General features: G+C 52.7%; 13 protein-coding genes across 13 annotated transcripts; 6 read left to right on the forward strand and 7 right to left on the reverse strand.

Annotated features, from left to right (window-relative positions):
* Nucleotides 1–1,371: 1,371 nt before the first annotated feature.
* On the reverse strand, nucleotides 1,372–3,438 carry LTS14_004001 (uncharacterized protein; the record flags this gene model as incomplete). The annotated part of the gene is made up of 1 exon (XM_064836703.1): nucleotides 1,372–3,438. The coding sequence occupies one exon, from the start codon at nucleotides 3,436–3,438 to the stop codon at nucleotides 1,372–1,374; it is 2,067 nt and encodes a 688-aa protein (XP_064696094.1).
* Nucleotides 3,439–3,864: 426 nt separating this feature from the next.
* Nucleotides 3,865–5,413, reverse strand: LTS14_004002 (uncharacterized protein; the record flags this gene model as incomplete). Its single annotated transcript, XM_064836704.1, has 2 exons — nucleotides 3,865–4,274; nucleotides 4,489–5,413. 2 exons carry the CDS (start codon nucleotides 5,411–5,413, stop codon nucleotides 3,865–3,867), a joined length of 1,335 nt encoding a protein of 444 aa, XP_064696095.1.
* A 708-nt stretch (nucleotides 5,414–6,121) lies between these two features.
* Nucleotides 6,122–7,935, reverse strand: ILV1 (threonine deaminase; the record flags this gene model as incomplete). The annotated part of the gene is made up of 3 exons (XM_064836705.1): nucleotides 6,122–7,422; nucleotides 7,490–7,706; nucleotides 7,756–7,935. The coding sequence occupies 3 exons, from the start codon at nucleotides 7,933–7,935 to the stop codon at nucleotides 6,122–6,124; spliced, it is 1,698 nt and encodes a 565-aa protein (XP_064696096.1).
* Nucleotides 7,936–8,167: 232 nt separating this feature from the next.
* RCF1 (Respiratory supercomplex factor 1, mitochondrial) lies at nucleotides 8,168–8,799 on the forward strand (the record flags this gene model as incomplete). The annotated part of the gene is made up of 2 exons (XM_064836706.1): nucleotides 8,168–8,331; nucleotides 8,391–8,799. 2 exons carry the CDS (start codon nucleotides 8,168–8,170, stop codon nucleotides 8,797–8,799), a joined length of 573 nt encoding a protein of 190 aa, XP_064696097.1.
* Nucleotides 8,800–10,114: 1,315 nt separating this feature from the next.
* LTS14_004005 (uncharacterized protein) lies at nucleotides 10,115–12,812 on the reverse strand (the record flags this gene model as incomplete). Its single annotated transcript, XM_064836707.1, has 2 exons — nucleotides 10,115–12,595; nucleotides 12,648–12,812. The coding sequence occupies 2 exons, from the start codon at nucleotides 12,810–12,812 to the stop codon at nucleotides 10,115–10,117; spliced, it is 2,646 nt and encodes an 881-aa protein (XP_064696098.1).
* Nucleotides 12,813–13,374: 562 nt separating this feature from the next.
* LTS14_004006 (uncharacterized protein) lies at nucleotides 13,375–13,820 on the forward strand (the record flags this gene model as incomplete). Its single annotated transcript, XM_064836708.1, has 2 exons — nucleotides 13,375–13,662; nucleotides 13,716–13,820. 2 exons carry the CDS (start codon nucleotides 13,375–13,377, stop codon nucleotides 13,818–13,820), a joined length of 393 nt encoding a protein of 130 aa, XP_064696099.1.
* A 748-nt stretch (nucleotides 13,821–14,568) lies between these two features.
* ARO8_1 (Aromatic/aminoadipate aminotransferase 1) lies at nucleotides 14,569–16,053 on the forward strand (the record flags this gene model as incomplete). The annotated part of the gene is made up of 1 exon (XM_064836709.1): nucleotides 14,569–16,053. One exon carries the CDS (start codon nucleotides 14,569–14,571, stop codon nucleotides 16,051–16,053), a length of 1,485 nt encoding a protein of 494 aa, XP_064696100.1.
* Nucleotides 16,054–16,179: 126 nt separating this feature from the next.
* Nucleotides 16,180–18,065, reverse strand: LTS14_004008 (uncharacterized protein; the record flags this gene model as incomplete). Its single annotated transcript, XM_064836710.1, has 4 exons — nucleotides 16,180–16,307; nucleotides 16,362–16,799; nucleotides 16,857–17,441; nucleotides 17,492–18,065. 4 exons carry the CDS (start codon nucleotides 18,063–18,065, stop codon nucleotides 16,180–16,182), a joined length of 1,725 nt encoding a protein of 574 aa, XP_064696101.1.
* A 352-nt stretch (nucleotides 18,066–18,417) lies between these two features.
* On the forward strand, nucleotides 18,418–18,750 carry LTS14_004009 (uncharacterized protein; the record flags this gene model as incomplete). Its single annotated transcript, XM_064836711.1, has 2 exons — nucleotides 18,418–18,603; nucleotides 18,646–18,750. 2 exons carry the CDS (start codon nucleotides 18,418–18,420, stop codon nucleotides 18,748–18,750), a joined length of 291 nt encoding a protein of 96 aa, XP_064696102.1.
* Nucleotides 18,751–19,185: 435 nt separating this feature from the next.
* On the forward strand, nucleotides 19,186–19,842 carry LTS14_004010 (uncharacterized protein; the record flags this gene model as incomplete). The annotated part of the gene is made up of 1 exon (XM_064836712.1): nucleotides 19,186–19,842. One exon carries the CDS (start codon nucleotides 19,186–19,188, stop codon nucleotides 19,840–19,842), a length of 657 nt encoding a protein of 218 aa, XP_064696103.1.
* Nucleotides 19,843–20,210: 368 nt separating this feature from the next.
* On the reverse strand, nucleotides 20,211–21,898 carry LTS14_004011 (uncharacterized protein; the record flags this gene model as incomplete). The annotated part of the gene is made up of 6 exons (XM_064836713.1): nucleotides 20,211–20,527; nucleotides 20,610–20,974; nucleotides 21,045–21,082; nucleotides 21,142–21,230; nucleotides 21,294–21,516; nucleotides 21,569–21,898. 6 exons carry the CDS (start codon nucleotides 21,896–21,898, stop codon nucleotides 20,211–20,213), a joined length of 1,362 nt encoding a protein of 453 aa, XP_064696104.1.
* Nucleotides 21,899–22,037: 139 nt separating this feature from the next.
* On the reverse strand, nucleotides 22,038–22,330 carry LTS14_004012 (uncharacterized protein; the record flags this gene model as incomplete). The annotated part of the gene is made up of 2 exons (XM_064836714.1): nucleotides 22,038–22,118; nucleotides 22,181–22,330. 2 exons carry the CDS (start codon nucleotides 22,328–22,330, stop codon nucleotides 22,038–22,040), a joined length of 231 nt encoding a protein of 76 aa, XP_064696105.1.
* A 742-nt stretch (nucleotides 22,331–23,072) lies between these two features.
* Nucleotides 23,073–24,936, forward strand: LTS14_004013 (uncharacterized protein; the record flags this gene model as incomplete). The annotated part of the gene is made up of 2 exons (XM_064836715.1): nucleotides 23,073–24,108; nucleotides 24,179–24,936. The coding sequence occupies 2 exons, from the start codon at nucleotides 23,073–23,075 to the stop codon at nucleotides 24,934–24,936; spliced, it is 1,794 nt and encodes a 597-aa protein (XP_064696106.1).
* Nucleotides 24,937–26,239: the final 1,303 nt, after the last annotated feature.

The following is a 26,239-nucleotide window of genomic DNA, read 5'->3' on the forward strand; positions in this document are numbered from 1 at the left end:
AGTCTCATTACAGTAGTACATGTATTTACATGGCCCTGATGTTCTGAAATTGATACGCACACAATCAATGCTAATCAGAAAAGCTAAAAGACTAGCTTTTGCCGTCCATCTGCTTCCTGCTGAAATAGTAAGACCGAGATGTGCTGGAAAAGAACTTCGTAGTCCGATACCAAAGAAGCAATGCAGACAGGCGCAGACCAATCCCAAGCAGACAAAATGCCCGTGACGCATAACTTCAAGCAAAACTCTCAAGTATGCCAACATATCCTCCGAAGTCCCGATTACACTTCGAGGTAGGATCAGGAGCAGTGTATGGACTACGTAAAAGAACGGGAGAAGAAAGGACACCAAGCACCTCGCCAGCGGCTGACGGGGGCGTCCATTTACTGTCATCGTATCGTTCTGAGTGTCACTTTACGATATGGATCCAGACCACTGCAGAATGACAGAAGAACAGACCCCTCATGTGATTGCCCGCACCAGCACTCTCCTGGTACTGTACACGAGCTCAGAGACTTGACTTGGACGCCGTCAACCAGGACTTGGCCTTCTCGAAGCGACTTGTGCTTTTTCGCGAATCTTTCTCAAGGGCACACCCTCGCGCCGCACTGTGTGGCCCGTCTGGACTGATGGAGAAAAGTAAGGCGGTATTGACGCATTCCTTGCAGGGCACGAAGATCTTGATGTTCTTGATACATCTCTCGCGTCCCAGCACCTGCTTGTGTCCTGTTAGAAGAAGAGCGACGTCTCTCTTGTGTACTGTTCAAGACAGCGTGGAAAAGCGACGTCGCATGGATCGAGTTCAACTGCTCTTGGGTAGACCGGCCATGTCTTCACGTAAAGTGGTCTTCGAGCGGCGTTGAGCAACCCTAGAGTATCAGGTCCCAGCCGCTTCGGGAAGAGCACGTACTTGATCCCATCTGAGCGCTGATCTTGATGCTTGCAAAGGCGAATCCCTGATAAGAACGAGATGTCAGGCCACGCACCCAGCGTATTACCACCCTCCTGATCTGATGCAAGTAGGGAGCTGTTACTCAGAGTGCCCCCTACTTTTATGATCATTCCCAAGGAAGGAGCATATATGTTCTCTTGAAATAGATGCCTCGGTGGGACGGTGGCCTCGTTCAAATTCTACCCCGGCGTCATGCTATCTGCGTCCATACTTCTCCTGCCTTCTGCAGGCCCATGGCTTGCACGATCTCTGTGGATGGTTGAGATAACCCGCTGATACTCACAATTTCCTTACCTCCCTCCGCGTGCCAGTCGTTCTCTTTGAGAGCAGTGTCACTGGTCCAAGGGCTGGGTACGCCGCCGTTGGGGTCCTCCATTACGCTCTGCAACTGCTCACCATACATTGCGGCGATCCTGTAACTACTCTCGGTCACATCTGTTGAGGGATCGACCCTGTCGGAACCTCTTCCGATATCGCAAGCTCTTGTTGAACGAGCGGGTAGCAGTGGGCACCATACCCAAGTCCGCATCGAGATCTTTCTTGGCAACGCCGGAAGCTGCATTCAAACCCGGGCGTGCGGCAACACAGGATATCAGGATTGGCCGGTCGTTATGCACGAAGACTTTGATTTCCGAAACCGTAAGGCGGCCAAGCTCGGCTCTTCGCTCCAGCAGCATCAGGGCTACCGACAGTCCTTCTGCTGAACCAAGAAGAGCTTTGAATTCTTTCGGATCCCTCTCTGGCGTGTACACGAGAGCGTCTGCAAATCTTGACAGCCGACTCCAGGTCGAGCGCGCGTGAAGGTCGGCGAAGAGAGACGTAGTTGGGCCCTTTACATCAGCCATGACGATTTGCTTGATACTTGTGCGAAAGTTCTGTGGTGTTATCGCTACTGTGCGCCTGCTTATCATCTCTTGCGTGAGGAAGGTTATGGAAGGCCAATGGTCCTCTTGTTTCTCAACATCGTGAGAATAGCGGACCGATGGGTCCTCTTTCGTAATGGTTATAATGATGCCGGCTCGGGGATTATAGGCAGTGCTATATTCTCCCTTACTCTGGAGATGTTCTTTAGCCTCAATATGCCACGTCACAAAGTGCCAGGGAGCCGATTGGTCAGCCGTCAAAGTTATCATAAGATCTCGTAGATATGGCCCGAAAGCAGTCGGGGAGGCGAGGTCTTTACAAATATCAATTTCCCCTTTGACACTGAATCCATGGTCTCTAATGCTAGAATAGCATGTCCAGTCGTCCAAGAGTTCCCGAGCATCCTCTGTCTCTGGAGGCGGGTTGACAAAAGAGCTCTGGAGATCGTCCAGGAGCTGGCTGCCCTGATGCTCGGCGATATCAAGTGCATTGAGTGGGGCGTTCAGACTCAAAGCCGTAAAATCGGAGTCCACAGGTAGAGCGGCGGAAAGCTGGATCAGTATGGCTATCGCTATCAGAAGCACCTGGATTAACACGATTGTGCCGGACCTGGTCTTGTAGAACGTCGCACTTGCCGAGCTAGTCACTGGCGAGTCAAGCACCTTGCCGTTGGTGACTGTATTCACTCTTCTTCTCCCAGCACTAGAAGCCACGCTATGAGTCGGTCGCCCCGCGAATGAGAACAGCAGGCAGGGCTTGCCTTCTTCGGGTACCCAGACGCGGATTTCGGGAATCTCTAGATGGCCGAGTTCGCGTCTACGCTCCAGAAGCATCTTGGCCATAGTTCTACCATCACTTGAGCCTAGCAAGACATTGTAGTGTCGACTCAACGGCCGGTAAACGAGAGCAGAACTGTAGGCCTTGATGTGGCCCCAGGTCGACCTGGGTATGATATGCTCGATTAATGTCGTTGTTGCACATTTGGCGGGCAAGACTACGAGGACCTTGGTAATGCCGGTGTATGCTTGCTTTTGTGATCTCAGATTTTTCTGGATCGCTGAATATGTCAAGTAGGTGATCTGCGCCCAGTGGTCCTCGACAAGAGAGCTGGAGTGGTGCTGATGAACATGAGGATCGAACATGTGCATAGATACGATGATGCCGTGTTCAGGAGAATACAAGGTCTCGTAAAATCCCTTGCTATTCAGATTGGGACGAGCGGGCAGCTCCCATGTAACCTTGTACCAATGGCCAAGATGTCCCGGACTCAGCGTAGTTAGGGCATCGCTGAGTGTATTGGGAAGCGCAGAGCCATCAACCCTCCACTGGATCATATCTGCGACCGAGGAGCCTGGCTTGCCAGACCAACCGTGAGTTTCAATCGCATCGAAGTCTTTCCATTCACTGTTATCCACATTCAACCAATCGAATGATTCAAGAGTCGCGAGGGTAGTTGACCTCAGCTCTTTCTGAAGTTCTTCGCCTTCCTCGGCCACCGGGTCCGTAAAGTACGTATCCTCCAGTCTACGAATGATACCATGATCTGTGCCGTCTCTGAGCAATGATGAAGCGTAGATCTGATGGACCCAGGCGATGGTCCAAACGAGTGAGATAGCAAGCATCGGAATGCAGCTATACGGCCAACACTCAAGGCAATGGATGATGTCTCAGTAGAGTGGCTGAGGATTTAATCACAGTGCTGTTTGCAGAGAAGTCAGTCAAGGTGAGAGCTTGCCCGGCACTAGCTCTCGGTGTGATAGAGCCCAAGCTGAAGACTTTCGAAGAGATGTTCTACCCGTAGCAATAGATCGCTGATGGCAAGGATGCTGTGAAAGGAGTAGCAATGGCGTGGACTGAGGCGAACTTATATCTTACGGCTCCTGCAGCATCTGCCTTATGAGCTGGCAAGTGTACGTCACATCCACAAGACGCCAACACATCGAGTCTATGACACAAGAGTCCTGTACGTAACATGAGCTGGTGCTTCTGAGATCGATGCTGGCATTCCTGAACAGGAGGTATCTCTCCCACGAGACCCCTGAGCCGCTTCACACGGACTTTTCACAGTCTAGCAAGACGAAGATTCCTCGGTCTGAAGGTCGTAGTTCGACAGCTTGCTTGTATCGAGTCCAGTACGTCGGTCGCGTTGGTAGGACAGCCGTTTGCAGCATGTTGAACGTCTCGTCTTCGGTGAGGATGGTGAATAGGATGCACTTCAGCCCATCTACATTCTTTCTCCTCCGAAGACAGAGCTGCTTCCAGTTGACGAACGTGACGTCTGACCACAAGTCGAGTGTAGCAAGCTTTAGGGTCGGGATCTTTTGTTGGGTTCTCGCAGGGACATTCCCAACGTTGATGATGATACCTTGACTTGGGGCGTAGATCTTGTTTATTGGACCACTTGCGTCTACGTCTGCGCCACATTGATATTCTGCTTTCCTTGCGTGGACGCCAATGCCTGTGAGCGTTCGGCGGGGGGGCCTGTCAGATAGTGTGCACTAAGTCTCTCCATCCTTGCTGCTCCAAAGAGTCATATTGGGTCCCGTCGCTCGGCACGCCACCTTTGCGCGACACCATTGTTTGCTACAGTTCCTCACCTGATGTGTTTGCGTCCGATTGTTCTGATTTGCGGTTTGCCTTTAGTCCTCTTTAGAATGTCGAGCTAGCCTGACCTCTTGCAGCGAGCGACGAGGCAGGAGAAGCGTTCCGTCCGGCGGGCAAAGGCTGGGTCGCTTCAAGCCCGCCGTGCCCCTCCTGCTTCTTGTGCTCTGCCACCGGACTGCCATCAACAATACTAAACAGCAAGCAAGCTTGAGACCCCATGTCCTCCCAAATCTTGATACTGCCTACTTCACGCCACCCCATCTCCGCCCTGCGTCGCAACAACATCATAGCCACTGCTTGTCCTTCTCCCGATCCAAGGAGGATATCTAAGCTTGCAGGTGAATGCTGTGGAGTGAATATCACCGCTTGCGCGAATGGAGTTTTGATAAGATATTGCCCAAATCGTACCCGATCCACGAGAGTCTCAGTCTCACTTCTCCGTTCAACTACAAACAAGATCTCGTTGATCTTCTCCAGCTTTCTGTTTCGTCCTCGTTGGTAGTCGTAGTTGGAGACGGCGCTGTAAGTGAGATAAGTAGTATCATGCCAGTCGTCCTCCACGCGCCACGTCTCATCGTGTTCAACATCCCACGCGTTGGCAGCGACGATGACCTCGGGATCTTTCTTCACCGTGCTGACTATCACGCCACTCTGAACATTGAAAGCTGTCTGGTACCTCTCTCTTTTCAACCATTGCGGCTTCTCGGGTAGTATCCAGTCTATGGAGTACCAGATGCTGTTGGTCTCGCCGAACGTCAAGGCGGCTATGGCACCGTGGAGGTAATGAGGGAGCTTCGTCGAATCAACGGGTCTTCTAATCATTTCCGGAAGTGAAGGACCAGTTGGTGAAACCCAGCCATGTTGCTTGATGTCCTTGAACCCCAGCCACTCAGCTTTATCGTTTGTGATCCGTTTAATCTCGCTAATCTCGTGGACATCGAGATTCACCAAGTGCTTTTGCAATTCTGCACCTCTTCCCGCCGCTATCTGCATCACAATACCCTCTTCAGTAAGGACGGCGCGAGCCTCATCCCCTGAGGCCGGTGGCGGTGTGACTGGGCTCTTTGGCCTTGATAAAGCCTAAGCGTGATCCGGCAGTATTCCCTGCCGCGATATCGTCATGAGTGAGACCTATATGAGGACTGTCTCCGGAGGCTGGCGACAGTGTGATCGAGCTCACTGGCCTTATTAAGCTGGGTAGCTCGTTCCCTCCCAACGGCAGCGCTCCGGTGAGGTGAAGCAAGATAGTAGTCGCTAGAAAGAGCAATGGGAGGAAAGAGCCACGGCGATTTCGGCCTCTCATGTTTGCGCAATGATGTGTGGGCGTCAGCTATCTCTTTGCGTCAGCTATCTCTTTTATTGATAAACCATTACTGAAAGGCAAGCCCCAATCGGTCTGCTGCAGTGTTGCAAGCTTACCTGCTCCTGAACATAACATCTGCGTGTGTAACCTGTCCAAGTTCCTCCATTAACCCCGTGGCCAGCAAATCGAGCGTATCATGGCAGATCATGAGCGCATCTGTAGCGCCCACAGTGCTGGGAGTGCGTAGCAGATGCCAGTATAAGTGAGTCTAGCAAGAGCATGAGCACTGGCTTCGTACTGCTGACAGGCTACCCAGCATATGCTTCCCACTCCCGCCTCCACCACCGAGTAGGACTTCCTACAGTATTTGCTCAACACCTCTCCACGAATCATCCCACTCACGGCCGCATAAACATCCTATAACTCTCCCTCCCCGTCTCCTCACTATACCCATACCCGATCTCTCTCAGAAACCTCCCCAGTCCCTCCTCCTCACCCTTCGGAACCTGGATCCCCGCCAACACCTTCCCGATATCCCCGCCGTAATTCCTGTAGTGGAAGAGACTGATGTTAAACCCCGGCTGCAGCGTCGTCAAGAATTTGTACAGTGCTCCACTACGCTCCGGGAACTCGAAGGCGAAGAGGCGTTCGTTTGCTGCGTCGCTTCGTCCACCGACAAGGTATCGGATATGCGACTTAGCTACTTCGTCGCCTGAAAGGTCGATAGCTTGCATACTCTCATTCCCCAACCGCTCAATCAAATTCGCCAAGTCTCGACTCCGGCTCGAAGCGGTCATTTGGATTCCGAGAAGCACATCTGCTCGACTGCCAGAAGAATATCGATAGCTAAATTCTGTCACGGCCATGGGACTCACGGCCGCTACTAGTTTTGCGAACGCGCCGGGTTGTTCCAGGATGCTGACGGCGAGAAGTGCTTCTTTCTTTTCACCTATTGCTGCTCGTTCGGCTACGAAACGCAGGCGGTCGAAGTTCATGTTTGCGCCGCTGGCGATGGCGACGAGTTGTCGATTTGTGTTGGAGGAGGGATTGCGTTCGACGTACTTCTTCAGTCCGGCTAGGGAGAGTGCGCCGGCGGGTTCGAGAATGGAGCGAGTATCTTCGAAGACGTCTTTGATTGCTGCGCAGATGTCGTCTGTATCGACTTGAATGACATCGTCTACCACGTCTTGGCAGACACGGAAGGTCTCCTCTCCAACAGTCTTCACGGCAGCACCATCGGCGAAGAGGCCGACTTCTTTCAGTGTCACTCGTCTGCCTAATTTTAGTGACTGCACGAGAGCGCTGGCATCGAAGGTCTCGACTCCGATGACTTTGACGTGCGGCGCTATGCGTTTGACATAGACACCTGTTCCTGCTATCAAGCCTCCGCCTCCTACACAGCAGAAGATGGCTTCAAGTTTACTCAAATCAGCCTGCCGAAGAATCTCGGCGCCGATGGTTCCTTGGCCGGCAATCACGTATGGATCATCGAAGGGTGGGATGTTGGTCAGTCCATGAGCTTTCGCTAAACGTGCACCCTCGGCTTTGGCTGCGTCGAAGTCCTCACCGTGAAGGACAACATTGCCTCCTAATCGTGAGACGTTGGTGTGTTTGATCGCTGGTGTTCCGACTGGCATTGTGATGGTTGCTGGGATTTTGAGTTTCCGGGCAGAGTATGCTACGCCTTGGGCATGGTTGCCTGTGATTGCTCAGCCTGTCGTCCCGTTCAGCGAGATCCACTACTGTGTCATGATATTAGTACATACCTGCTGACGACGCTACTACACCTTTCCATCGTTGCGCGTCAGTCAAATGAGCCATCTTGTTGTAAGCACCCCGAAGCTTGAACGAGAAGACGGGCTGCAGGTCCTCCCGCTTGAGCAGGACTTTACATTCTAGCCGGTTGCTGAGATTGATGGCATGGGTGAGGGGTGTCGTTTCAACTACATCGTACACTTTTGCCGTGAGGATGAGGCGAAGATACTAGTCTATATCAGCATGAGATCACGTGGTGACTTATTTTTCGACACACATCAGGATACCCGTTAGGTAGTAGAAAGTCCTCCGGCACACCAGCATCGTGAGTCTTGTCCTTTGGTGTTGTTGATGGAGGCGAAGGGTTGGCGGTGTACTCGGTCAGTGCTAGACTCGCATGTGCTGGCTTGGGTGTGGTGGGCGTGTGAGTGCCGTTAGACATGACGGTATCGGCCATGTTGTTTCTATCAACTTTGCAGGAGTGTACAGAAGTGTATATGTGTCACACGCGATTCATCATTATTATGTTGCGGTTGGGGTTGGCAACTTTTCTGCCGTCCAAATGTCCGTACAGGGCGGTGTGTGTGCTCCGGATCGAAGCTCTGTAGCACTTCCGTCATCGACTTCTGGCGATCGATGTGAGACGGGCACGCGACAACAGCAACACACCCAGCTATATCATAACAATCATGTCCGTCCCCGGCAACATTAACACAGCGCCACCGCCTTCCTCCTTCGACGGCAACGAGGAATTCTACGAGGAATCGCGATACCAGAAATTCCAGCGGAAACTCTTCGAGGAACCATTGATACCGTTAGGATGTGCTCTCACCTGTTGGGCTTTACTCGAAGCGTAAGCATCTTTCATCTTCATCAATAACATGCATGTATAATGTACTGATTAATGATTAGCACCCGCTCCATCCGCTCCGGCGACAAACACCGCACAAACCGCATGTTCCGCCGCCGAATCTACGCCCAGGGTTTCACCATCTTGGCCATGGTCGCCGGGTCGGCGTATTGGGAAAGCGATCGACAGAAGCGGAATCAATTCAATGAGCTGAAGTCGGATGTGGAGAAGAAGGAGAAGCATTCGGCGTGGTTAAGGGAGTTGGAGGCGCGGCAGGAGGAGGAGGATGAGATGAGGAGGGTGAGGGAGAGGTATATCCAGGGTCGCGTGCAGGAGAGGAATGGTGGGCAGGGGAGTGCGAGTGCGAGGGAGGGTTTCAGGGATGTAAAGAGTGTGTTGGAGGTGTGTGAGGAGAGGGGTAGTGGCCCGATCATGGCGGCGGTACGGGCGTTATGGGAGGGACGAAGATGATGTTATGATGACTTTGTGGTATGTATCTTGCATATGTTCTGTTCGTTATGTATCGACTCCAGCTATCTGTACACTTCGCCGCACTTCGAGGCGCCATCTGATAACACTCAATGTCATGGACCACACTCGTGTCATCGTGGGAGCAATGAGGTTGCTGCTTAGACATCCAGATACAAGCAGCAAATCAGCATATCAGGTGCACTAAGTCAAAACATTCCCAGCTGTGCTCGTTTTCAGCATTTGTTCACTATACAACATAACTATGGCATCCGATATGCGCACCACTCTATAAGCCGACGATACTATTCAACACGCCCAGAAGACGGTCTTGGGCCAGACAGGCGCCATATCAGCATCTCCTGCACAGCCCCATGAGCCTAAGCTGTGGGAGAAGCTGCCGGCCGAAATGCGCAATATGATCTATCGTTTCCTGCTGTCCAATATCGTGGACAAATCTGGGCCACTATAGCCGTGCAAACCTTGGACTCCTACGTCCAACAACATCCTCTACGACCTCGGCCCATACTTCGATATGCTCTCGACGAACTCCGCCATCTGTAAAGAAATTACATCCATCTTTGTAGCGGAATACATACTCCATGCCCACGTCATCCTCGACGACACCACGTTACTGGAGCCCCTTGTCTCTAAAATGAGTCGCATGAACATTCCCGCCAAGTGGAGCCCGGTCGTGACACTGCGCGCACTACCATACCATCCGGCTATCGGTCCACAAGATAGTGGTGCACAAGCTATGCAAGACCTCATTAGAAAGTCCGACGTCTACCACTTGAAGGTCAATCAGTCGGTCCAGGTGGCCCGTGACTCATCCTTCAAGTAGCATCCACCAGTCGCTTGCAAGACGATGGCTCGGAACGGCAGCTGGTTCGAAGCGAAAGAAATCGAGCCGGCGGCCACCCAGTGGCCACAGCCGCGATTCTCCTGGACGCTGATATATGCGCCGGACGAACGGCGTGGGTTTATGCGTCGTGAGGTCGTCGCGGATCTACCGGACGGTATTGGACGTATGCTAGTGGAGACGATGACGGGACGACTTGCGGCCTTTTAGCTGAGCGATCTAGTTGCTGGTGGGAAGTCCAGACGTCGGAAGCGGTAAATATCTTGAGTGTCACAAAAAGCGAGCGTATCGGCAGTGGGCTAGTGTCTTCTTGTCGGTCCTGTCGGTAGCGGGTCCGCCAGAATTCGTGATAGCTTTGACCTCGAGTGAGCATGAGTAATAGTGCAAGATATCCTTTCACAGGAGCATCAAGAGTTGGTAGAACATCTTATGTCCCGAATCATGTCCTTAGCACATCTATTCGTTACTGTCCTTTCTAGCCTGGATCACAAGCAGACTAGCCCTCACACCCGCATGGACAAACTTGTCAGCCACTTGGCCTAAACAGTGTCCGCTTGAAGGCGTGGCAGAATTGACATTACTTCGTGCCAGCACAATCACATCGCCACCGTTTTTGGTGTCCTGCGCTACTTCAATTTGTGCTCGCTGGATGGCGTCTTGTATCGGTGCCACGCTCGAAAGTGTTTCCATGATCACACGGTCTTGTACTTCGGGTAGTAAATCGTGATGCATTGAGCTGAGGAAGGCGGCATCGTCTGGCCACTGTGCAGGTCTAGACGCTGTGCCCTTTGCTGTAAACGTAGCGTGTTCAGTGACTACTGACGAGTCTCGCAAATTTGGGCCTCCTTGTGGATCGAGTAGATGCAGTATCGTGGCTGTGACTTCTGGGTTCTCTGCTAGTTGTAGTACGAGACGAAGTGCGGCACGGCCATCTGCTCCTCCAAAGAATGGGAGGAAGATGTGGTGGCTGCGACCATTGATGTTCGGTCGTTGTACGGCGTGCTCTCGTGGACCGTGGAGGCTCATTACGCTCATCAACCTTTGGCGAGTGATCTTTCGTGGCTTCGAGCTCCCACTAAAACCGTTGTTGACAAAGATTGCTGTTGTACACTCGGCTTTGTCCAGTGTCTTGGTTACGAATGCCGAGTAGGCTTCGCTACCCAGCTTATGTCGAACGCTGTCCTTGGGTGTAGCCTGCGCTTCGCTCATGTTGCCTGTCTCGCTCCAGGGTACCACAAGGAGGTCACAGGCATCTTCCACCGCCTTGTTGACTAGAGTTTCCGCATACGATGCTTCTGGCACGACACTTGTCTCGCCAGACACCGCGAGGTTGTATAGCTGGCCAAGTACTCGGAATGCGTTCAAGACCGGATCGAACAGGCTGAGGTCATCGACTTCTGACACTTTCATGACTGCCGAAGTACGCTCCGTCAACTCCAACAGCCGCATACCATGCACTTGAATCGACGACTTGGCACCAGGCAGGATTGGTACCCGACTCTCGACAGGAGACTCCTTCTCGTGCATGGGGTGCTTCTTTGCCACAAGCTCACCAGGCGGCCCACCAAGAAGTGACACAAACGCCAGTAATGTAGGCATATTGTCAAGGCGTAAGTACACCAGTAGGCTCTCGATTCTCTTCGATCCCAGCTTCTGTACAGCCACGATGTCGACCTCCGAAGGATGTCCGGTGGTCCAGTCAAGCTCACCTCGTTTCCAGGCTTCCAACTTCCTCTGGTACCAAGCAGGATATAGCCATGCTGTCATCGGCGTAGTGGCAAACGTCGTGACCAGGGCCATGATGACGAAGATAGTGAACGTCCTCGAGCTCAAAATCTTGGCCTGCAGGCCGATATTCAGCACGATCAGTTCGACCAGACCTTTGCAAGACATCAGAGAGCCAATGGCAGCCGACTCTCGCCAGACGAGACCACTTGCTTTGGCGGCGAACATGGCACCACCGAATTTGGAGCAAAAGGCTACAGCTATGACACCGATCACATAAGCCCAGGTGATGCCGCTGTCGAGGAGACCGAGGTTTGTGCTCAGTCCAGATAATGCGAAATACAGCGGCAGGAACAGGGCGGAGATGAGATCTTCAATCTTCTCGGTCACCTTCACTGCAAACCCGCCTTCGTGCGGACAAATGAGACCAGCCAAGAAAGCTCCGAAGATTGGGTGAACGCCAATGACCCCTGTGAAGAAGGCCGATGCCAGCGTGATGATGAGGGTCAAGGCAACGATGGATTGTGAGGGTCCGTCCTGGAGCGATCCACTCCGTCGCAGTACCCACATGAAGGCTGGCCGTACCGCAAAGGTCAAGAACAGGACATAGCCAACACAGGTCAGGAGAACCCACAGTGCCGTCAAGCCGCTTCCTGCATTGACTAAAGCGACGCAAAGGGCCAGTAGGATCCAGCCAATGACATCGTTACCGACCCCAGCAGATAGTACGATGATGCCCACTGGAGTGCGGAGTAGCTTCAGCTCCGTCAATATTCGGCAGAGTACAGGGAAAGCTGTGATGGACATGGCGACAGCAATGAACAGCATGTACGTCCCGAATTGGATGGGTACCGTGCCTGGCTCATTCCTGAACTCGTTGTATAGGCCCCAAGCAATGGCACAACCGAGCCCGAACGGTAATGCCATGCTCGCTGTTCCAACGCTAAGTGCGACTTTCCAGTTGCTCACGAAGTAGCGGAGGTCTACTTCTAGGCCGACCAGAAAGAGGAAAAGTACCAAGCCCAGATTGGCAACGAGGTTGAGGTTCGGCATGGCTTCTTTTGGGAAGATGGTTGCGGTGAAGCCTGGTACGTGTCCCATGACGGACGGTCCAAGGAGGATGCCGCCGATGACCTCTGCGATCACTCGGGGCTGGCGGAGGAGCGATAGTGGATAGTGTAGTAGGCGACAGAAGAGGATGATAATGCCGGCCTGGAAGTGTTCAGCCTCCACCTAGTGCTAGACATGGTATGGCGTCTCTTACCTGAATGATGAACAGTATAATCGGGTTGCTTGAGTTGTAGACGCTGGGGTCACCACCCTCGAGGATGCCGCCTTGAGGTGCCACGCGGTGTGTACTGCTTGGTGAGGCCGATGCGACTGCTTCGGCCACTATGCTGGCGACGCCCAGGTGTGTCGAGGTCGCCATACTGTATAAATGCTCGCTAGTTCTGCTTTTGGTGAGGTCTACCCGGCTTGCTATGAAACGAGAGGGGCCATATGTGATGAATGGAGAAGGGCAGAAGATAGACGAGATATATCAGACCTCCATATCTCAACCCTGGGCGCCAAGATGGTATCACGTACCAAGTGATGGACGCATGCAGTCCGGTAAGCTGACCTCGCAAGCAAAACAGTTGCGTGATTTGCGTCGCGAGGCCCAGACTCTTGGGTCTGGGGTGCTTACAGTACGTTCCGATGTGTTGACCCGCCAATCATCAACACTGCAAACATGACCTTCGCATCCTCCTGATATCATGAGTGGGATGACCAGGTCGTGTGTTCGATTCCGACAGTCCGGCTTGAGTGTTGTGATGCAGCGTCGGGTGTCAAGTGCACACCGCCTGCCGTCCTGTTATCGAAGACGGTTCTTTTGGCGTGAAGCTGACACATCGTCCATCGCGGCTGGTCCCGGCATATGAGTTCCAGCCGACGGCGGAGTATGTGCCCTTGAAACTACCATCCTACACTGCCGATCCTCAATCGTCGCCATGGCCGAACCACAGCCATCAAACGTACAAGAAGGTGCCGATGCGCCGGATGTACTCCCAGCCAATGCCGAAGATCGCAAGGCAGCGCAGGCCATGTCCTCACTAGATAACAGAGCATCAGAGAGCGATGCACCAAAGAAAGAGGTCGATCTGAAGGCTTTGAACGATGCTATGAAGAACCTCGGTGTGGCACAAGAACAGAAATCGTCCTCTGCTGGAGCGGCCAAGAAGACTGAAGCTGCCAAGAAGCCGTTGGTAAAGGTCGATCAGGTGGATGTCGCTTTGCTGGTAAAGCTTACAATGTGAACACGTTCCGGTATGCGGCTAATGACCGTTTACAGGTAGAGCAGCTCGACATATCGAAAACCAAAGCGACTGAGTTGCTACGAGCACATGACGCAGACGCTGTCAAGGCTATGACGACCTGGGTCACAGCTGCGGTGTAGACGCAATCGAGGGTGCAAAAATGAGTTGATCCTGCCCACGGCAGGCCGTGAAGACGTTGTCTGTGGCATGCTCAACGTACTGGACACACCATGGCCAGGAAACAGCCATGGCCACCATATCACCCAGATCTGGTCTTGATCACGCGCTTCTGACGCGCCTCGCCGAGTTATTGTTACTCTAAGGGCTGATGGTCGATGATCGATCGAAGGGACGATGGAAGGCATGTCTGCTCGTGTGATCGGACTCAGAGCAAGGTATAATGTCGTCACAATCTAGCCACGAAGAAACGAGCTCGGCTTGCAAAAGCCGCAGAGCCTGCTGAGGTACGCTCATTACGACCGCTTCTCTTTACAACATAGACTAATGCTGCCTCGGTCATGGAGCATGGCTGGATTTTGTTTTTGTGAGCCACTACAAATAAGGAAGTCGACATTCGGATCTGTTGTGGGGGATGTTATATGGCATTGTAGCCTGCCACGGGTTATAGACATGCTAGGGCTGTATTACTAAAACAACAATGAAGTATGACCAACTGCCTCGTCGCTGCATGCTGCTCCGAGAGCTCTGCATTTGTCCATAGTAAACCAGCTGCACCTTTGATTGCCTTGTCTATTGCTCGGTAATGTTCCGCGTTGCTGCAAAGCAAACTTCGAACACTGACTCGCAAAACACCTTCTTGTGCTTGTATGTAATGCGATTCGACTTCCGAAAGTGATCCTGTCTAGATCATACACAGATAACTTCGACATGTCGTCCGACACGCCCACGAACGGGTCCATCGACAAGGGAAGCAAGACATGGTCACCCTCGTCGTGGCGAGCTAAGCCCATTAAACAACCTGTCAGCTACGAAGACCAGGCAGCTGTTGACCGAGCTACGTCGAAGCTACGCCGTCTACCACCCATATGCACACCTCACGAAATCTGGAGACTAAGACGAAGCTTAGCAGATGTCGCTCAGGGCAAGGCCTTTCTACTTCAAGGTGGCGACTGCGCCGAGCTGTTCGACTACTGCAGCGAAAATGCCGTGGACTCCAAGATCAAGCTCCTCCTGCAGATGTCTCTGGTCTTGATCTGGGGCAGCAACAAACCTGTCGTGCGATTAGCGCGTATGGCTGGCCAGTACGCCAAGCCGAGAAGCTCGCCGATGGAGACGGTGGATGGCAAGCAGATCCCAAGTTTTCGTGGCGACATACTCAATGGGTATCCTTTAGAACAGCGAGAGATTGACCCGGATCGGCTTGTGCAGGCTTACTTCCATTCCGCGGCGACTTTGAACTATGTCCGAGCTCAGCTGTCTTCGGGCATAGCAGATCTTCACAACCCACTGGACTGGAATCTCGGTCATGTGGGTGATCCGGAGCTGCAGCAGAAGTACACCACCATAGTTGAAAGTATCTCGGAGTCGCTGCGCTTTATGCGGACTATCGGAGCAGACACGGCTGGCCAGCTGGAGACTATTGATCTGTTCACCAGCCATGAAGGACTGCTGCTCGAGTACGAGGAGGCTTTGACGAGGAAACTCCGACACCCATCAAATCGAAACGTGCCGAAGAAGACGGCACCTGCGCCCAAGGTCTCTGCTCTGACGGGCGGCGCACTCACAGATCCTACACTCGAAGCATCTGAAACGACGGGCCACTACAATACCTCGTGTCACTTTATCTGGGTGGGTGATCGCACAAGACAACCTGATCACGCCCATATTGAGTACCTTCGCGGCATCGAGAACCCAATCGGCATCAAAGTCGGTCCCACAACTTCCGTATCAGACCTTACAGAACTTTTGGATATCATCAATCCACGCAAGGAGATTGGAAAAGTCACCCTGATCACACGCTACGGAGAGAGCAAAGTCAAGGATCTCCTACCCCAACATATCGAAGCTGTACGGAGTAGTGGTCATGGCCACACCGTGGTATGGCAGTGTGATCCTATGCATGGAAATACTCGCTCCACTAACTCTGGCATCAAGACGAGGAGTTTCGCTTCCATCTTCTCCGAGCTCGCGAATGCTATCGAAATACATAAGCAGTGCGGCACATATCTGGGCGGCGTGCACCTCGAATTGACTGGAGATGATGTGACGGAGTGTACTGGTGGCAGTCAGGGTCTACAGGATGAAGATCTGGACACTCGCTACGAGACATTCTGCGATCCTAGATTGAATGAAAAGCAGGCACTAGAACTAGCTTTCCTGGTTGCTGGCAGCCAAAGAGATAGTAAGGCATGATGCGATGTTTCGAGCATGACGCCCTAGGGTTACACTATCAGGACACATGTGGATGCACGCCAGTAGTATCAGGAAACGCAAGCATGACGGAGAGGTGCTGTCGTATTGGGGTGGTTCGGTAATTACTCATCGACTAAGCGGTAGCTCAGCCACGTCTGTGATGAACTCGAGCGCTTCGATCAGCTTCTCCTCTTCGTATCTTCTGCCTACCAATTGCAGGGATATGGGTGCATCGATGTATGTCTCTGGCTTGTCTGTCCAGCAGTTAGCGTTTACCGCAACGTGTTTTCGGCACGATTCGCGCTTACAAAGCTCATGATTATACTTGTCTTGTGCGTTGCGTGGGACATAGTCCTTGTCGGCGGCATCTTCATGACCTGCCTGCAGACCCGTTGGGAAAATCAGACAAGGGTAGTCCAGCAAGTTCCACTGCGAGGTATAATTCCAATAACGAGAGCAGTTGAGGGGTGGTGCGCAACCCGGTCCTGCGGGCGTGAGTATGACATCGACCATGAGATCTTGCTGAGACATTGCATTCGCTTTGACGAGCTTGCTATCATTCGGACCGGGTAGGGAAGTGCTGGTACTGTTCCAGTGCTGTGTGAAGGCTGCTTTGTAGGCCTCTCGGTCTTGCGTCAATATCCAGAGCTCTGGAATGGTTAATGCCTTCACATTTGGATTATCGGTAATGATGAAGTCAGTCAGTGGGAGCATGGGTTCGCCCGAAGCATTTATGGCTGCTTTCTCTGCGAGGCCATCAGTATCTATCCACCAGCATTCAGTGATTGAAATGATGCGCTAACCTTCTTCGGCGCCATCTGCGAAGTAGAGGCTGCTGATGATCCTCCAGGCCTCTTCGGGCTTGTAAGGTGGGAAGTCGACTACCTCGATATCTGAGTGGTCTTTCAGTCGGCTTAGCACGCTTTTGATGCCGCGAATTATTGGCGGGTGCGGTTTCACAACGCCGTCATCTGCAAGCACGCCGATGCGAAGTTTGCGCTGTCCACTCGCTGCTATGCGTAGCAGAGTGCCAGACGAAGTATCCTTCCATGGCAAACTCACACATACCGGTTCATATAGCCATGGCTTCTGGTCGATCAGCGTCTTGGCGAACAATTTTATGCCTTCAAGGCTTGTGCTTAGGGGTCCGATCACAGGAATGATGTGCTCCGATCCAAGCATTGTCGCAGACCAGCCACTGACTGGAAGACGATGACTTGTAGGACGAAGGCCAAATACGCCGTTGTTGGCGGCAGGCGATCTGATAGACCCGCCGATATCTGTGCCGATGCCTAAGCAAGATCCACGGGACCCGATCAGGGCACCTTCACCACCAGAACTGCCTCCGCTGGTAAGAGCACGATTGTATGGATTGACAGTGACCCCATCTGTTCAGAAGTCAGCGATCAAAAGATTGCAAGAGTACCGATGAGCTCACAGAGGTTGTTGCTGGTCTCTAGATGCATCAAAGCCTGTGGCTCGGTAGTACGCACGTAGAACACACACCCGGCATTCCAAAGAAGTTTCAAGATCAGTGCATCATCTTCCGCGATCCTACCGACCCAGGACACGAATCCGGCATTCAGATCAAGACCCTTCATGCCGATATGCTCCTTGACACTGATTGGAAGCCCATGCATTGGTCCAATCGGCTTCTTGTGCTCCGCAAGATAGTCATCAAGGTACTTTGCTCGAACCAGAGCACGGTCTGGCAGCATCTCAGTCGCGCAGTTAATCATTCTGCTCGCCAGACCAGCTCGCTGGAGAAAAGCGGTAGTGACTTCTGTGCTAGTAAGGTCACTGCTGGCCAGCTTTGGAAGCAAAACCTCGACAGGCATCTCGGTTATCGTAACCACCTTCTCCGCGAGTAGAGCGCCTGCCAGACCAATGACGTTGTTTGGGAGGGTTTGAGGACATGCTGGTACCGGTGGTTGTATCTTGTCAATGGTGCTGTTTAGATGCTCGACCATAGAAGCAGATATCTCCTGCCATGATCGATGAGGGCTCGCCATGCTCCTGTCTGCTGTGAGATCAGTGGAAAGTATAACGAGCTTGGGTTTTGCTCAAGTGTGTCTGATAGAGGTACCAATAGACGAGAGATAAGCCGAGACTGTACCTGCATGATGGCGTACATCAAGGGCACCGTATCCTTCTGGAAATAGCATGTCTAGCCGAGCAATTACTTTTTAGCCAACATGCCAACGCTGTAGTCTATGCTATAGGTATAGAATGAGATATCACGTTTGCAGTCAACGATGAAGTCGATGGAGAGGTTGATGTGCTTGCCGATATGACCTCGTGGTAGGTGGATTCTCGGAACAACACATACCTAACTTCCCGAGCGTGCCGCAACACCCGAAGACAATGAAGATGGGAACACTTTCTAACATTACTGGACTCACGTCTTACGGCCATCAGCTCACCGGACACGTTACCAACCAGAACACGGTGCATTCTTCGGACGACAAGATTAAGGTGGTCCACTCGATTGGGATCCCAGCAACACACGAAGGCGAAGTCGCGCCTGGAATGGAACATTCGCCCGGTCCTGTGAGATTGAATGCATCTTGGAACTGATTCTTCCCTCGTCAGCTTCCCGACGACTTGGCTTCCGCTGAAGTCCTGCCAGAAGATGACTTTGAGCTCAAGCGCGAGAGGCTGGAGGTCTCCGGTTGGGGCACACCAACTGCGACGTGATTCTGACATGGTGGGCGGATGTCTGCGTTGCCCACGGCGGTGTGCTCAAGTCCAAGACAGCTCACTCGATTCTTCAATTCACCCTCGCCTTGTGTAAAGATGATAGGAAGGATGGTTACCAAGATCGCCAAGGCGAGCACACGCGGCGTTCATGATAGCCGGAGTTCGGGTCCCCATTCGCCGAAGAAGCCTTCCAATTGATACCACAACCGACCCGGATATGAGAAACGTTGCTATCGGACTATTCGCAAAGTGGATGTTGCAAGAAGATATGCTCGTCGCTCACCCCATCAGCATGATTACGATGCGCAAAACCGTTGTTGCGGCATAGAAACAGGTTTGTTCCTTGCTCGCCGGCCTTTTTGACACAGCATCACCAACAAACTGATTCTCATCTGACAGACACACCACATCAGACATAAACCACCACCCGACATGCGCGCTTCCATCGTCGGCGGGCTCGCGTTCGTCGCTCGCGCAGCTGGCCAGAATAACGGACAAAGTACTGGAGATGTAGCAGCCACAATATCTGCGCTCAAGTCACGTCTGGGAACCAACACCGCACTCTTCAGCAGTATTGCGTCCTCCCGCCAAGACGCTGCGAGCTCGACTCTCGCATCACTATCGAGTGTCGCAGCGACAGCTACTGGAAGTGCTGGCAGTAGCTACAGCTCAGAGCTAAGCAGCTTAGAGACTCAGTACAGCAGCATCAACAGCGCAGTTGACAGCGCCCTCGGCATTACAGCTTCGGCCTCCGTATCGTCTGCGTCCGCCACAAGCAAGACCGCCTCCAGCGCTTCGAGCAGCTCCATTGCCGCAGCAGCCACGACTTTGAGCACTTCTGTGACTCCGACTACCACTGGAACGTCTGTCGCCAACGTCGCGGCGTCTTCCGCGAGTAGCCCCAACGGGTCGCCATCATCATCGCAAACAGGGGTGTCTCTGGTATCGAATACTGGGCCATCGGCGACGTTCAGATCCTCGACTGCAGCAGCAGCCAGTACTCCCTCCGCGGCGGGTGGTACCGTTGGTGCCGCATTGCCTCATCTAGTCATGGGCATCGCTGGTCTAGCTCTGGTCGGCATTGTGTAAGCATCTGCACTTCATGTCAGGTCGCCACGAATTGGAAGACTCTTCCTTGAGCGTGCAGGGTTCTGTCACGACTGAAACCCGAGGTCTGCTACATTGTTATTCGCCAGTCGGAGGCCGCTCATCGGCACCATCAATATTGAATAGCATCAGTGCTTACGTTGTCGGTTAGACATGGTTTTACGTAGACCACTAAGACCGTCCCATCATATTTCTAGGCCTTCGTACAGCGCTACAGTCTGTCCTGACACGCTTCCGCAATGAGACATCGTGACGACGCAATGGGACATCGTGATGAAGTCTACGCTCTACTACTGCGTGCGCGCCTCTTGTTCGAGCCTAGAAGGCCATCAAAGATTAGCGTCTTGATACTATACAGCTCCACCGGTGGCTTTCTTCATCTCCTGCTCGTCAAGCTTTTTCCAGTCGCCCAGTACACCCACAACGGTCGCGATTCCAGAAGCCGCTATGGCAATAGCAAAGACGGCTTTGAGACCAACCATGTAGCCATCCAGTATGAAAGGCAGTTCTGATGGGCTAAAGTATTGTCGGATCTGGCTAGCCCCGGTGCCCAAGATTTGCATGGGAGAAACTTCTGGCAAGGTCTTTCTTGTCGCTGCTATAAGCTGATTGTTGAACGCAGACTGTGCGGCTGAGATGAAGAAGGATCCTCCAATGGTGATGAAGACTAGACATTGTCAGCGGCTTTCCCACCATGACAATGTAGTCAGGTCTACAGTGGGAGGCGCAGGCCCAACGCAGTTACTCACAAGTGACGATCGCGCTGACTTGCGACAAGTCTTCAGGTTGCGCCTGAGCCTGTGCGTTCGCTATGGCGACCTGAAAAGTCCCGCCGATCGTTGAGCCCGCCAGGATCTGGTACCCGATCCACTTTCCCGAAGATGTATGTTGATCGAGAGTATAGAGAAGTCCGCAAGCAACAGTCCCAAGCATGCCTCCAACTGCCCAGAAGACCGGGGCTCTGCCGATCTTAGCAAACGCGAAGCCTTGGAAGATGGCACCTATGGTCAAAGGGATGATCGTAGCGAGTAGCTTGACACCAGAGCCGATCGGACTGCTGTTGTGGATACTCTGGAAGTAGATCGGGAGGTAAAAGAGCAGGATGAAGTAGGAGCTTGAAGAAACGGTCAGCATAAGACCATGATTGCGTTGGGAATGAAGTCGGCCTATCTGCGAAGAAGAACATGAAGATCGATCCGACTGAGACGTAGCGCTTCGTGACCTATGCAGGTATCAGTGAAGGTGTCATGAGAGCATGAATAAGGCTCGGGGTCAAAGTACCAGACGAGCGACAATCATGGCCCGCTCTTTCTGGTAGATCTCCCAGCAAACGAACACTGCGAGTATGAGCACAAAGCCGACGATGAGACCTTAGTTGCGTTAGTGAGGCCGATCTGAAGTTATGGGCATTATTGCAATGCGTTCAGCCTTACCTATCACCTCGCTGCTCTTCCATAGGTGCGTTTGGCCGCCATACTGCAGCGCAAGGATGTAGCATACGATCAGGCCCATCATGAGCGCCGCACCAACCAAGTCCAGCTGCAGCAGTTTCTCACTCAATGGAGCTTCAGCGGGTTTGGCGCTGCCAGGAGGCTTGAAGCACAGGAAGATTACCGCAGCTGCAAGGCCACCGACTGGGAGGTTGATGTAGAAGCACTGGCGATAATTGTCAGTCGGAATCCTCAACAATACTCGTTGCCTTTCTCACCCATCGCCAGGACACTTTGTCTGTGAAGGCTCCGCCAAGTAGGGGCCCGAGGACTGCACTGATACCATATGTCGCACCGACCAGCCCGAGGAGTTTAGGACGAGTCTCCGGAGAAGCAGCGAAGCCAACCACAGTGAATACCCCTGCAGCAACACCCGAGGCACCAAGTCCTGCAATGGCCCGGCCAACGATGAGCGTAACTGAGTTTTTGGCGACGCCGCAAACAAGACTTCCGATCTCAAATATCAAGATGGATAGTAGGAACCAGAGCTTTAGTGGGAAGTATCGGTATACCTTGCCCCATGTCGATTGAAAGCCACCGAATGTCATGAAGTACCTTAGGAGACTGATCAGCTTGCGCTCTTGGCATCAGGAAACAGTGTACGATGGCCATAGCAGAGCCCATCAGCCACTGGTTATTAATGTAGCAAGCGTTCCCATTTCTCATGATCTTGGAATTGGATGTGACTTACGCTGCGCCATACCAAGCTACTTTGTTGAGGTCGTGGAACTCGTCTGTGATCTTGGGGATGGCCGTCCCGACAATAGTCTATACATCAGAACTGTCAGCTTCTCGTACATCCGAGGCGTCGAGTCGCCCGCAGCCCATACCTGATCAAGTGAAATGAGAAACATCCCGAGCATCAAGGACGCTACCAGGGCAGCCAACCCAAGGCCGTGGGCATATTGATCTGCATCGACCTCAGCAACATTCCCGTTGCTCTTCTCCACCGGTGACGATGAGTGTTCTGACTCCGACATTATTCTTTCGAAGGACTGTGTAGATAATGGCAGCAATGCCGGGGCTCTTCAAATCGTGGAAGTGGTGGAACGTATCACTCTGGTTGCTCTTCAAAGTAGGAAGTTGCAAGCATATAAGGAGGATGACCTTTGCCAACGGCTGCGGGTGAACGCAAGTCCCGATTCAATGATGACACTTATCCGGTGCACATATTATCTCCGAAGTCAGGTTTGTTATAGACAGAAGGACACACATTCTTCAAGCCTTGTAGCCTGTTCGTCCGAAGTCTCCTTTCCTAGATACCGTTTGCCAAGACATTCGGCCGAAAAGCAAGGTGAAACGCTGGAGCCGCGATTGATAAGCGGATTCGGACGAGGATACCGGATGCAGAGAGACAACAATCATTCTCCGTGTCCCATCTTTTAGCAAGATGCTAGCAAGCCGGCACGTCCTTTGATGGTGAGTGCTGCCGGCAGACGCTTGGGAGAGGCTGTTGTAATCGTCCCATACGCCATCACCATGGACGAAGATCGACCATCCAAGTTGCGTAAGGGAACGCACAGCTGCCGTGAATGTAGACGGAGGAAGGTGAGATGTATCTTTGCATCGTCAAGCAATACCATATGCGTGATGTGCCACCGCCGTGGGACCGCATGTTCCAGTCAATCACTCCAAGTTCATCATCCACCCCAAGTTTTGGACAGCAGCGAGGACTCCATCCCGACTCTTGGCCAGATCCCTCGCCCACGGCCGCGCAATAACATGGTGCATGGTGTGGCAGACTCCGGAAACAAGTCCAACCCATTTACGACTGGCAGAACCCATCAGGAAGCAACGGCTTTGAGGGGTCTGGAGCGGGCCGCCATGTCTGGCGTTGGTTATGAAGAACCGGAGACTCGGTACCATGCACATATCATCAAACTGCTGCTCTCTGCTCTGCCATCTAGGAACGAGATCCATAGGCTATGGCAGGCAGTGACCGACTCAGAGAAATACCACCTGTCGTACTACCACCATCGTTCCTCGTGTACTAGTAGCTCTGCGGGATTTCCGCCCGAATTTGGTCTTTCACAACCGATCCAGCATCCCGTCATATTGGCAAGAAGGATGCTTATCTTCGCAACAGCCCTGCAGGGTCTACCGCCGGTGGTTGACCTTGGACTGTCCAAGAACCATGTGACGATCATGGACGAGGTCGTGGAGGCTGTGATCAGCCTGGTCAACGTCAATGATGCTCTGATGGGATCATTAGAAGCGCTGGACAACCTGATGCTACAGTCAATGTTCCACATGAACTGCGGCCTTTTGAAGCGGTCTTGGATGACGTTGCGGCAGGCTGTGATGTGTGCACAGATACTTGGTCTCCACCGCGCTGGCCACCACCGCTTTACGGTCTTGGATGCTGCCCGCGAATATGAGCCGGAGACAATGTGGCATGAAATTGTATACATGGAGCGGGTCGGCTCTTTGTTACTTGGTCTTCCCACCAGCACGGGCATGACAGTACTCGTACGACTGGACCTCACCAAAGACATCCCGCATGAGAAATACTTATCTACAGTGCTCGGCAATGTGGCGGCAAGAATCCTGGACAGAAACCAAATCCAATCTCCACAGCAGGCGCTCGACACAACCAAAAGTATCGACAAAGAGATGATCTCGATCTCTGAGCAGATGCCATCTTCATATTGGCGCCCACTGGACTTCACAGGCATCAATAAAGCCTCGGCGGACGCATTTGGTGAGGTCCAGCGAGCATTCAGCCATGCGAGCTACTACACCCTCATAATCCAGCTTCGTAAGTGCAGCACACTGATCTCGCATGAGAAGCTTTAGCAGGATTACACTAACCCGGTCTCGTATAATAGACACCCCATACATGCTCTGCCCTACGTATCCGACGCAGACCGCATACTCGAGGATGGCTTGCGTTAATGCTAGTAGAGAGATTCTTAGTCACGAAGTCGCACTTCGATCTTTCACCGCCATCACCGCGTTCTGTCGGCTAAGCGAGTTCTTGGCCTTGATCGCTGGAGTTACATTGATGCTCGCCCATGCCTCGAGTCACTGCAGCCAGCAAGCAGGGAACTTATTATCTCACCAACGTCTGCGTGACAGAGCGCTAGTAGAACGAGTATTGGAGTGCCTGGAATTCATGGCCGATCTGCAGCAGGACTTGCCCGCTGTGAGGTGCATCGCATTGCTGAAGGATCTGCTGTATATCGAGGAAGACGCTGCCCACAATCATGCCAATTTAAACCCAAGCGGCGAACAGGAAAGGAGCATGATGATTGTGCGGATGCCATTTTATGGCAATGTGAAGATTTCTGGGCGCGGTATTGCATCCGTAACACTGCCAGGCTCGGAGCAAGAAGTCGGTCAATCTGAGGGACTACATATCGGAGGCATTGGTTCAGTCCGTATCGTACGGCCCACTACACAGGCCGTGAAGCAAGTTGACACGAATGTACCTCCGGACGGAGCTGCCTTCTCAGCATACGATTCAGACGTCTTACCGGTGCAATATCAGCACAACTTCGACCCGAGTCTGGATGACTGGGCCTTCCAAGGTATCGATACTGCGTTCTTCGAGAGTCTAATGCGAGAAGCCGGCACTAGCACCTGAGACAAGGATATGTCGATGATGGTCTGCGAAGAAAGATGGCGCGACGTTCCGCAGGACTTCTCGTATTCCTGCAGGGTTGTAGTCGCAGTGCACCACGAAGAAAGGCTCGTTCGAGCCGGGACCAAAAGGGGCACTAGTACTCGACTGCCGTACCACAGCGTTGAAAGGGTACAATGGACCGGGAACTGATGTTGCCCCTGAGAAGAGCACGAAGTTCAGGGAGGTACTGCTCCGTAAGCTGCTGTATGTCATCGAAACAGAATGATTGCTTTGGTGAGTGCCGTGGCGGGAGAAGTGCGGAAGCATGGTGGACGATCATGAAGCCATGAGCGTCCAGAGTGTACTCCTCCCGAGTAGATCGCATGTCATGGACCAGACATGTACAGGTCCTCATGTCGGCGATAGAACCGTTCACGATGTCCATGGCTTCAGAAGGGTCGGGTGAACGCCCCGATGCCCAGTAGTGGAATGTGCCTCGGACCGCATCATCTTCAGCTGCTACAGTCCGAACCATTGTGTACGCTGACAAGTGTTCCTACTGCGATGGTCGCGCTCTACGTCTCATTGGGGACAAATGAGAAAGCGGCAGTGCATTCTCGGAGTCCTTGTCAGCACGGATCATCACCTTCATCTATCGCGCATGACTACCGTGCTGACAGTCAGCTTTCCCACTTCCAGCTCTATCATCATGTTCTGTCCCGATCAAGTCCCTGCTTAAGGTTATCACAGTTCCACGCGAAACCACGTGACTATGGTCGCGATAATGACCAAGATGTCCAGGACATCGAGACCACCGGATTGCACCCTCTCAGGCCGCCACCTTCTCCGCAGGCCCGTCACCTTTTCCGTAGACCGCCAAACGGGGACGACGGATCTATCCAAACCAAAGTACGAAGTTGCACCCGAGACGTCCGGACTCTTACCATACAAAGATTCGACGTCTGCCTCTACGTCTTGCTCCATCGCAAGCAGCTTGTAGATGACAACGAATCAGCCTACGACCAGCGTTATTTCTACTGACAGCCTCCACCCATCACTCTTATCCCCAAGTCTTCATCCGCAATCTTTCAAGTGAGCATCGGCCCGGAAACAAGCCACCCAAGATGTCAAGTTCAATAAAAAATGGCACACTCAATCAGACAGCTTGTTGCCGTTCGACGGCTGTCGGGTCAAACGGCCAAGGAATTCTTCGACCACCATTACCAAGCCCATAGATCTTTGTCACAGCCGGACAAGCCTGATGAGACGCCGCAGGCCTACTACCAGACTCATTTCTTTGACTCGGCGTACACAACGGGGAGAA

The sequence above is a fragment of the Recurvomyces mirabilis genome (genome assembly GCF_035927965.1).
Source record: "Recurvomyces mirabilis strain CCFEE 5264 chromosome Unknown scaffold_8, whole genome shotgun sequence".
Classification (NCBI taxonomy): domain Eukaryota; kingdom Fungi; phylum Ascomycota; class Dothideomycetes; order Mycosphaerellales; family Teratosphaeriaceae; genus Recurvomyces; species Recurvomyces mirabilis.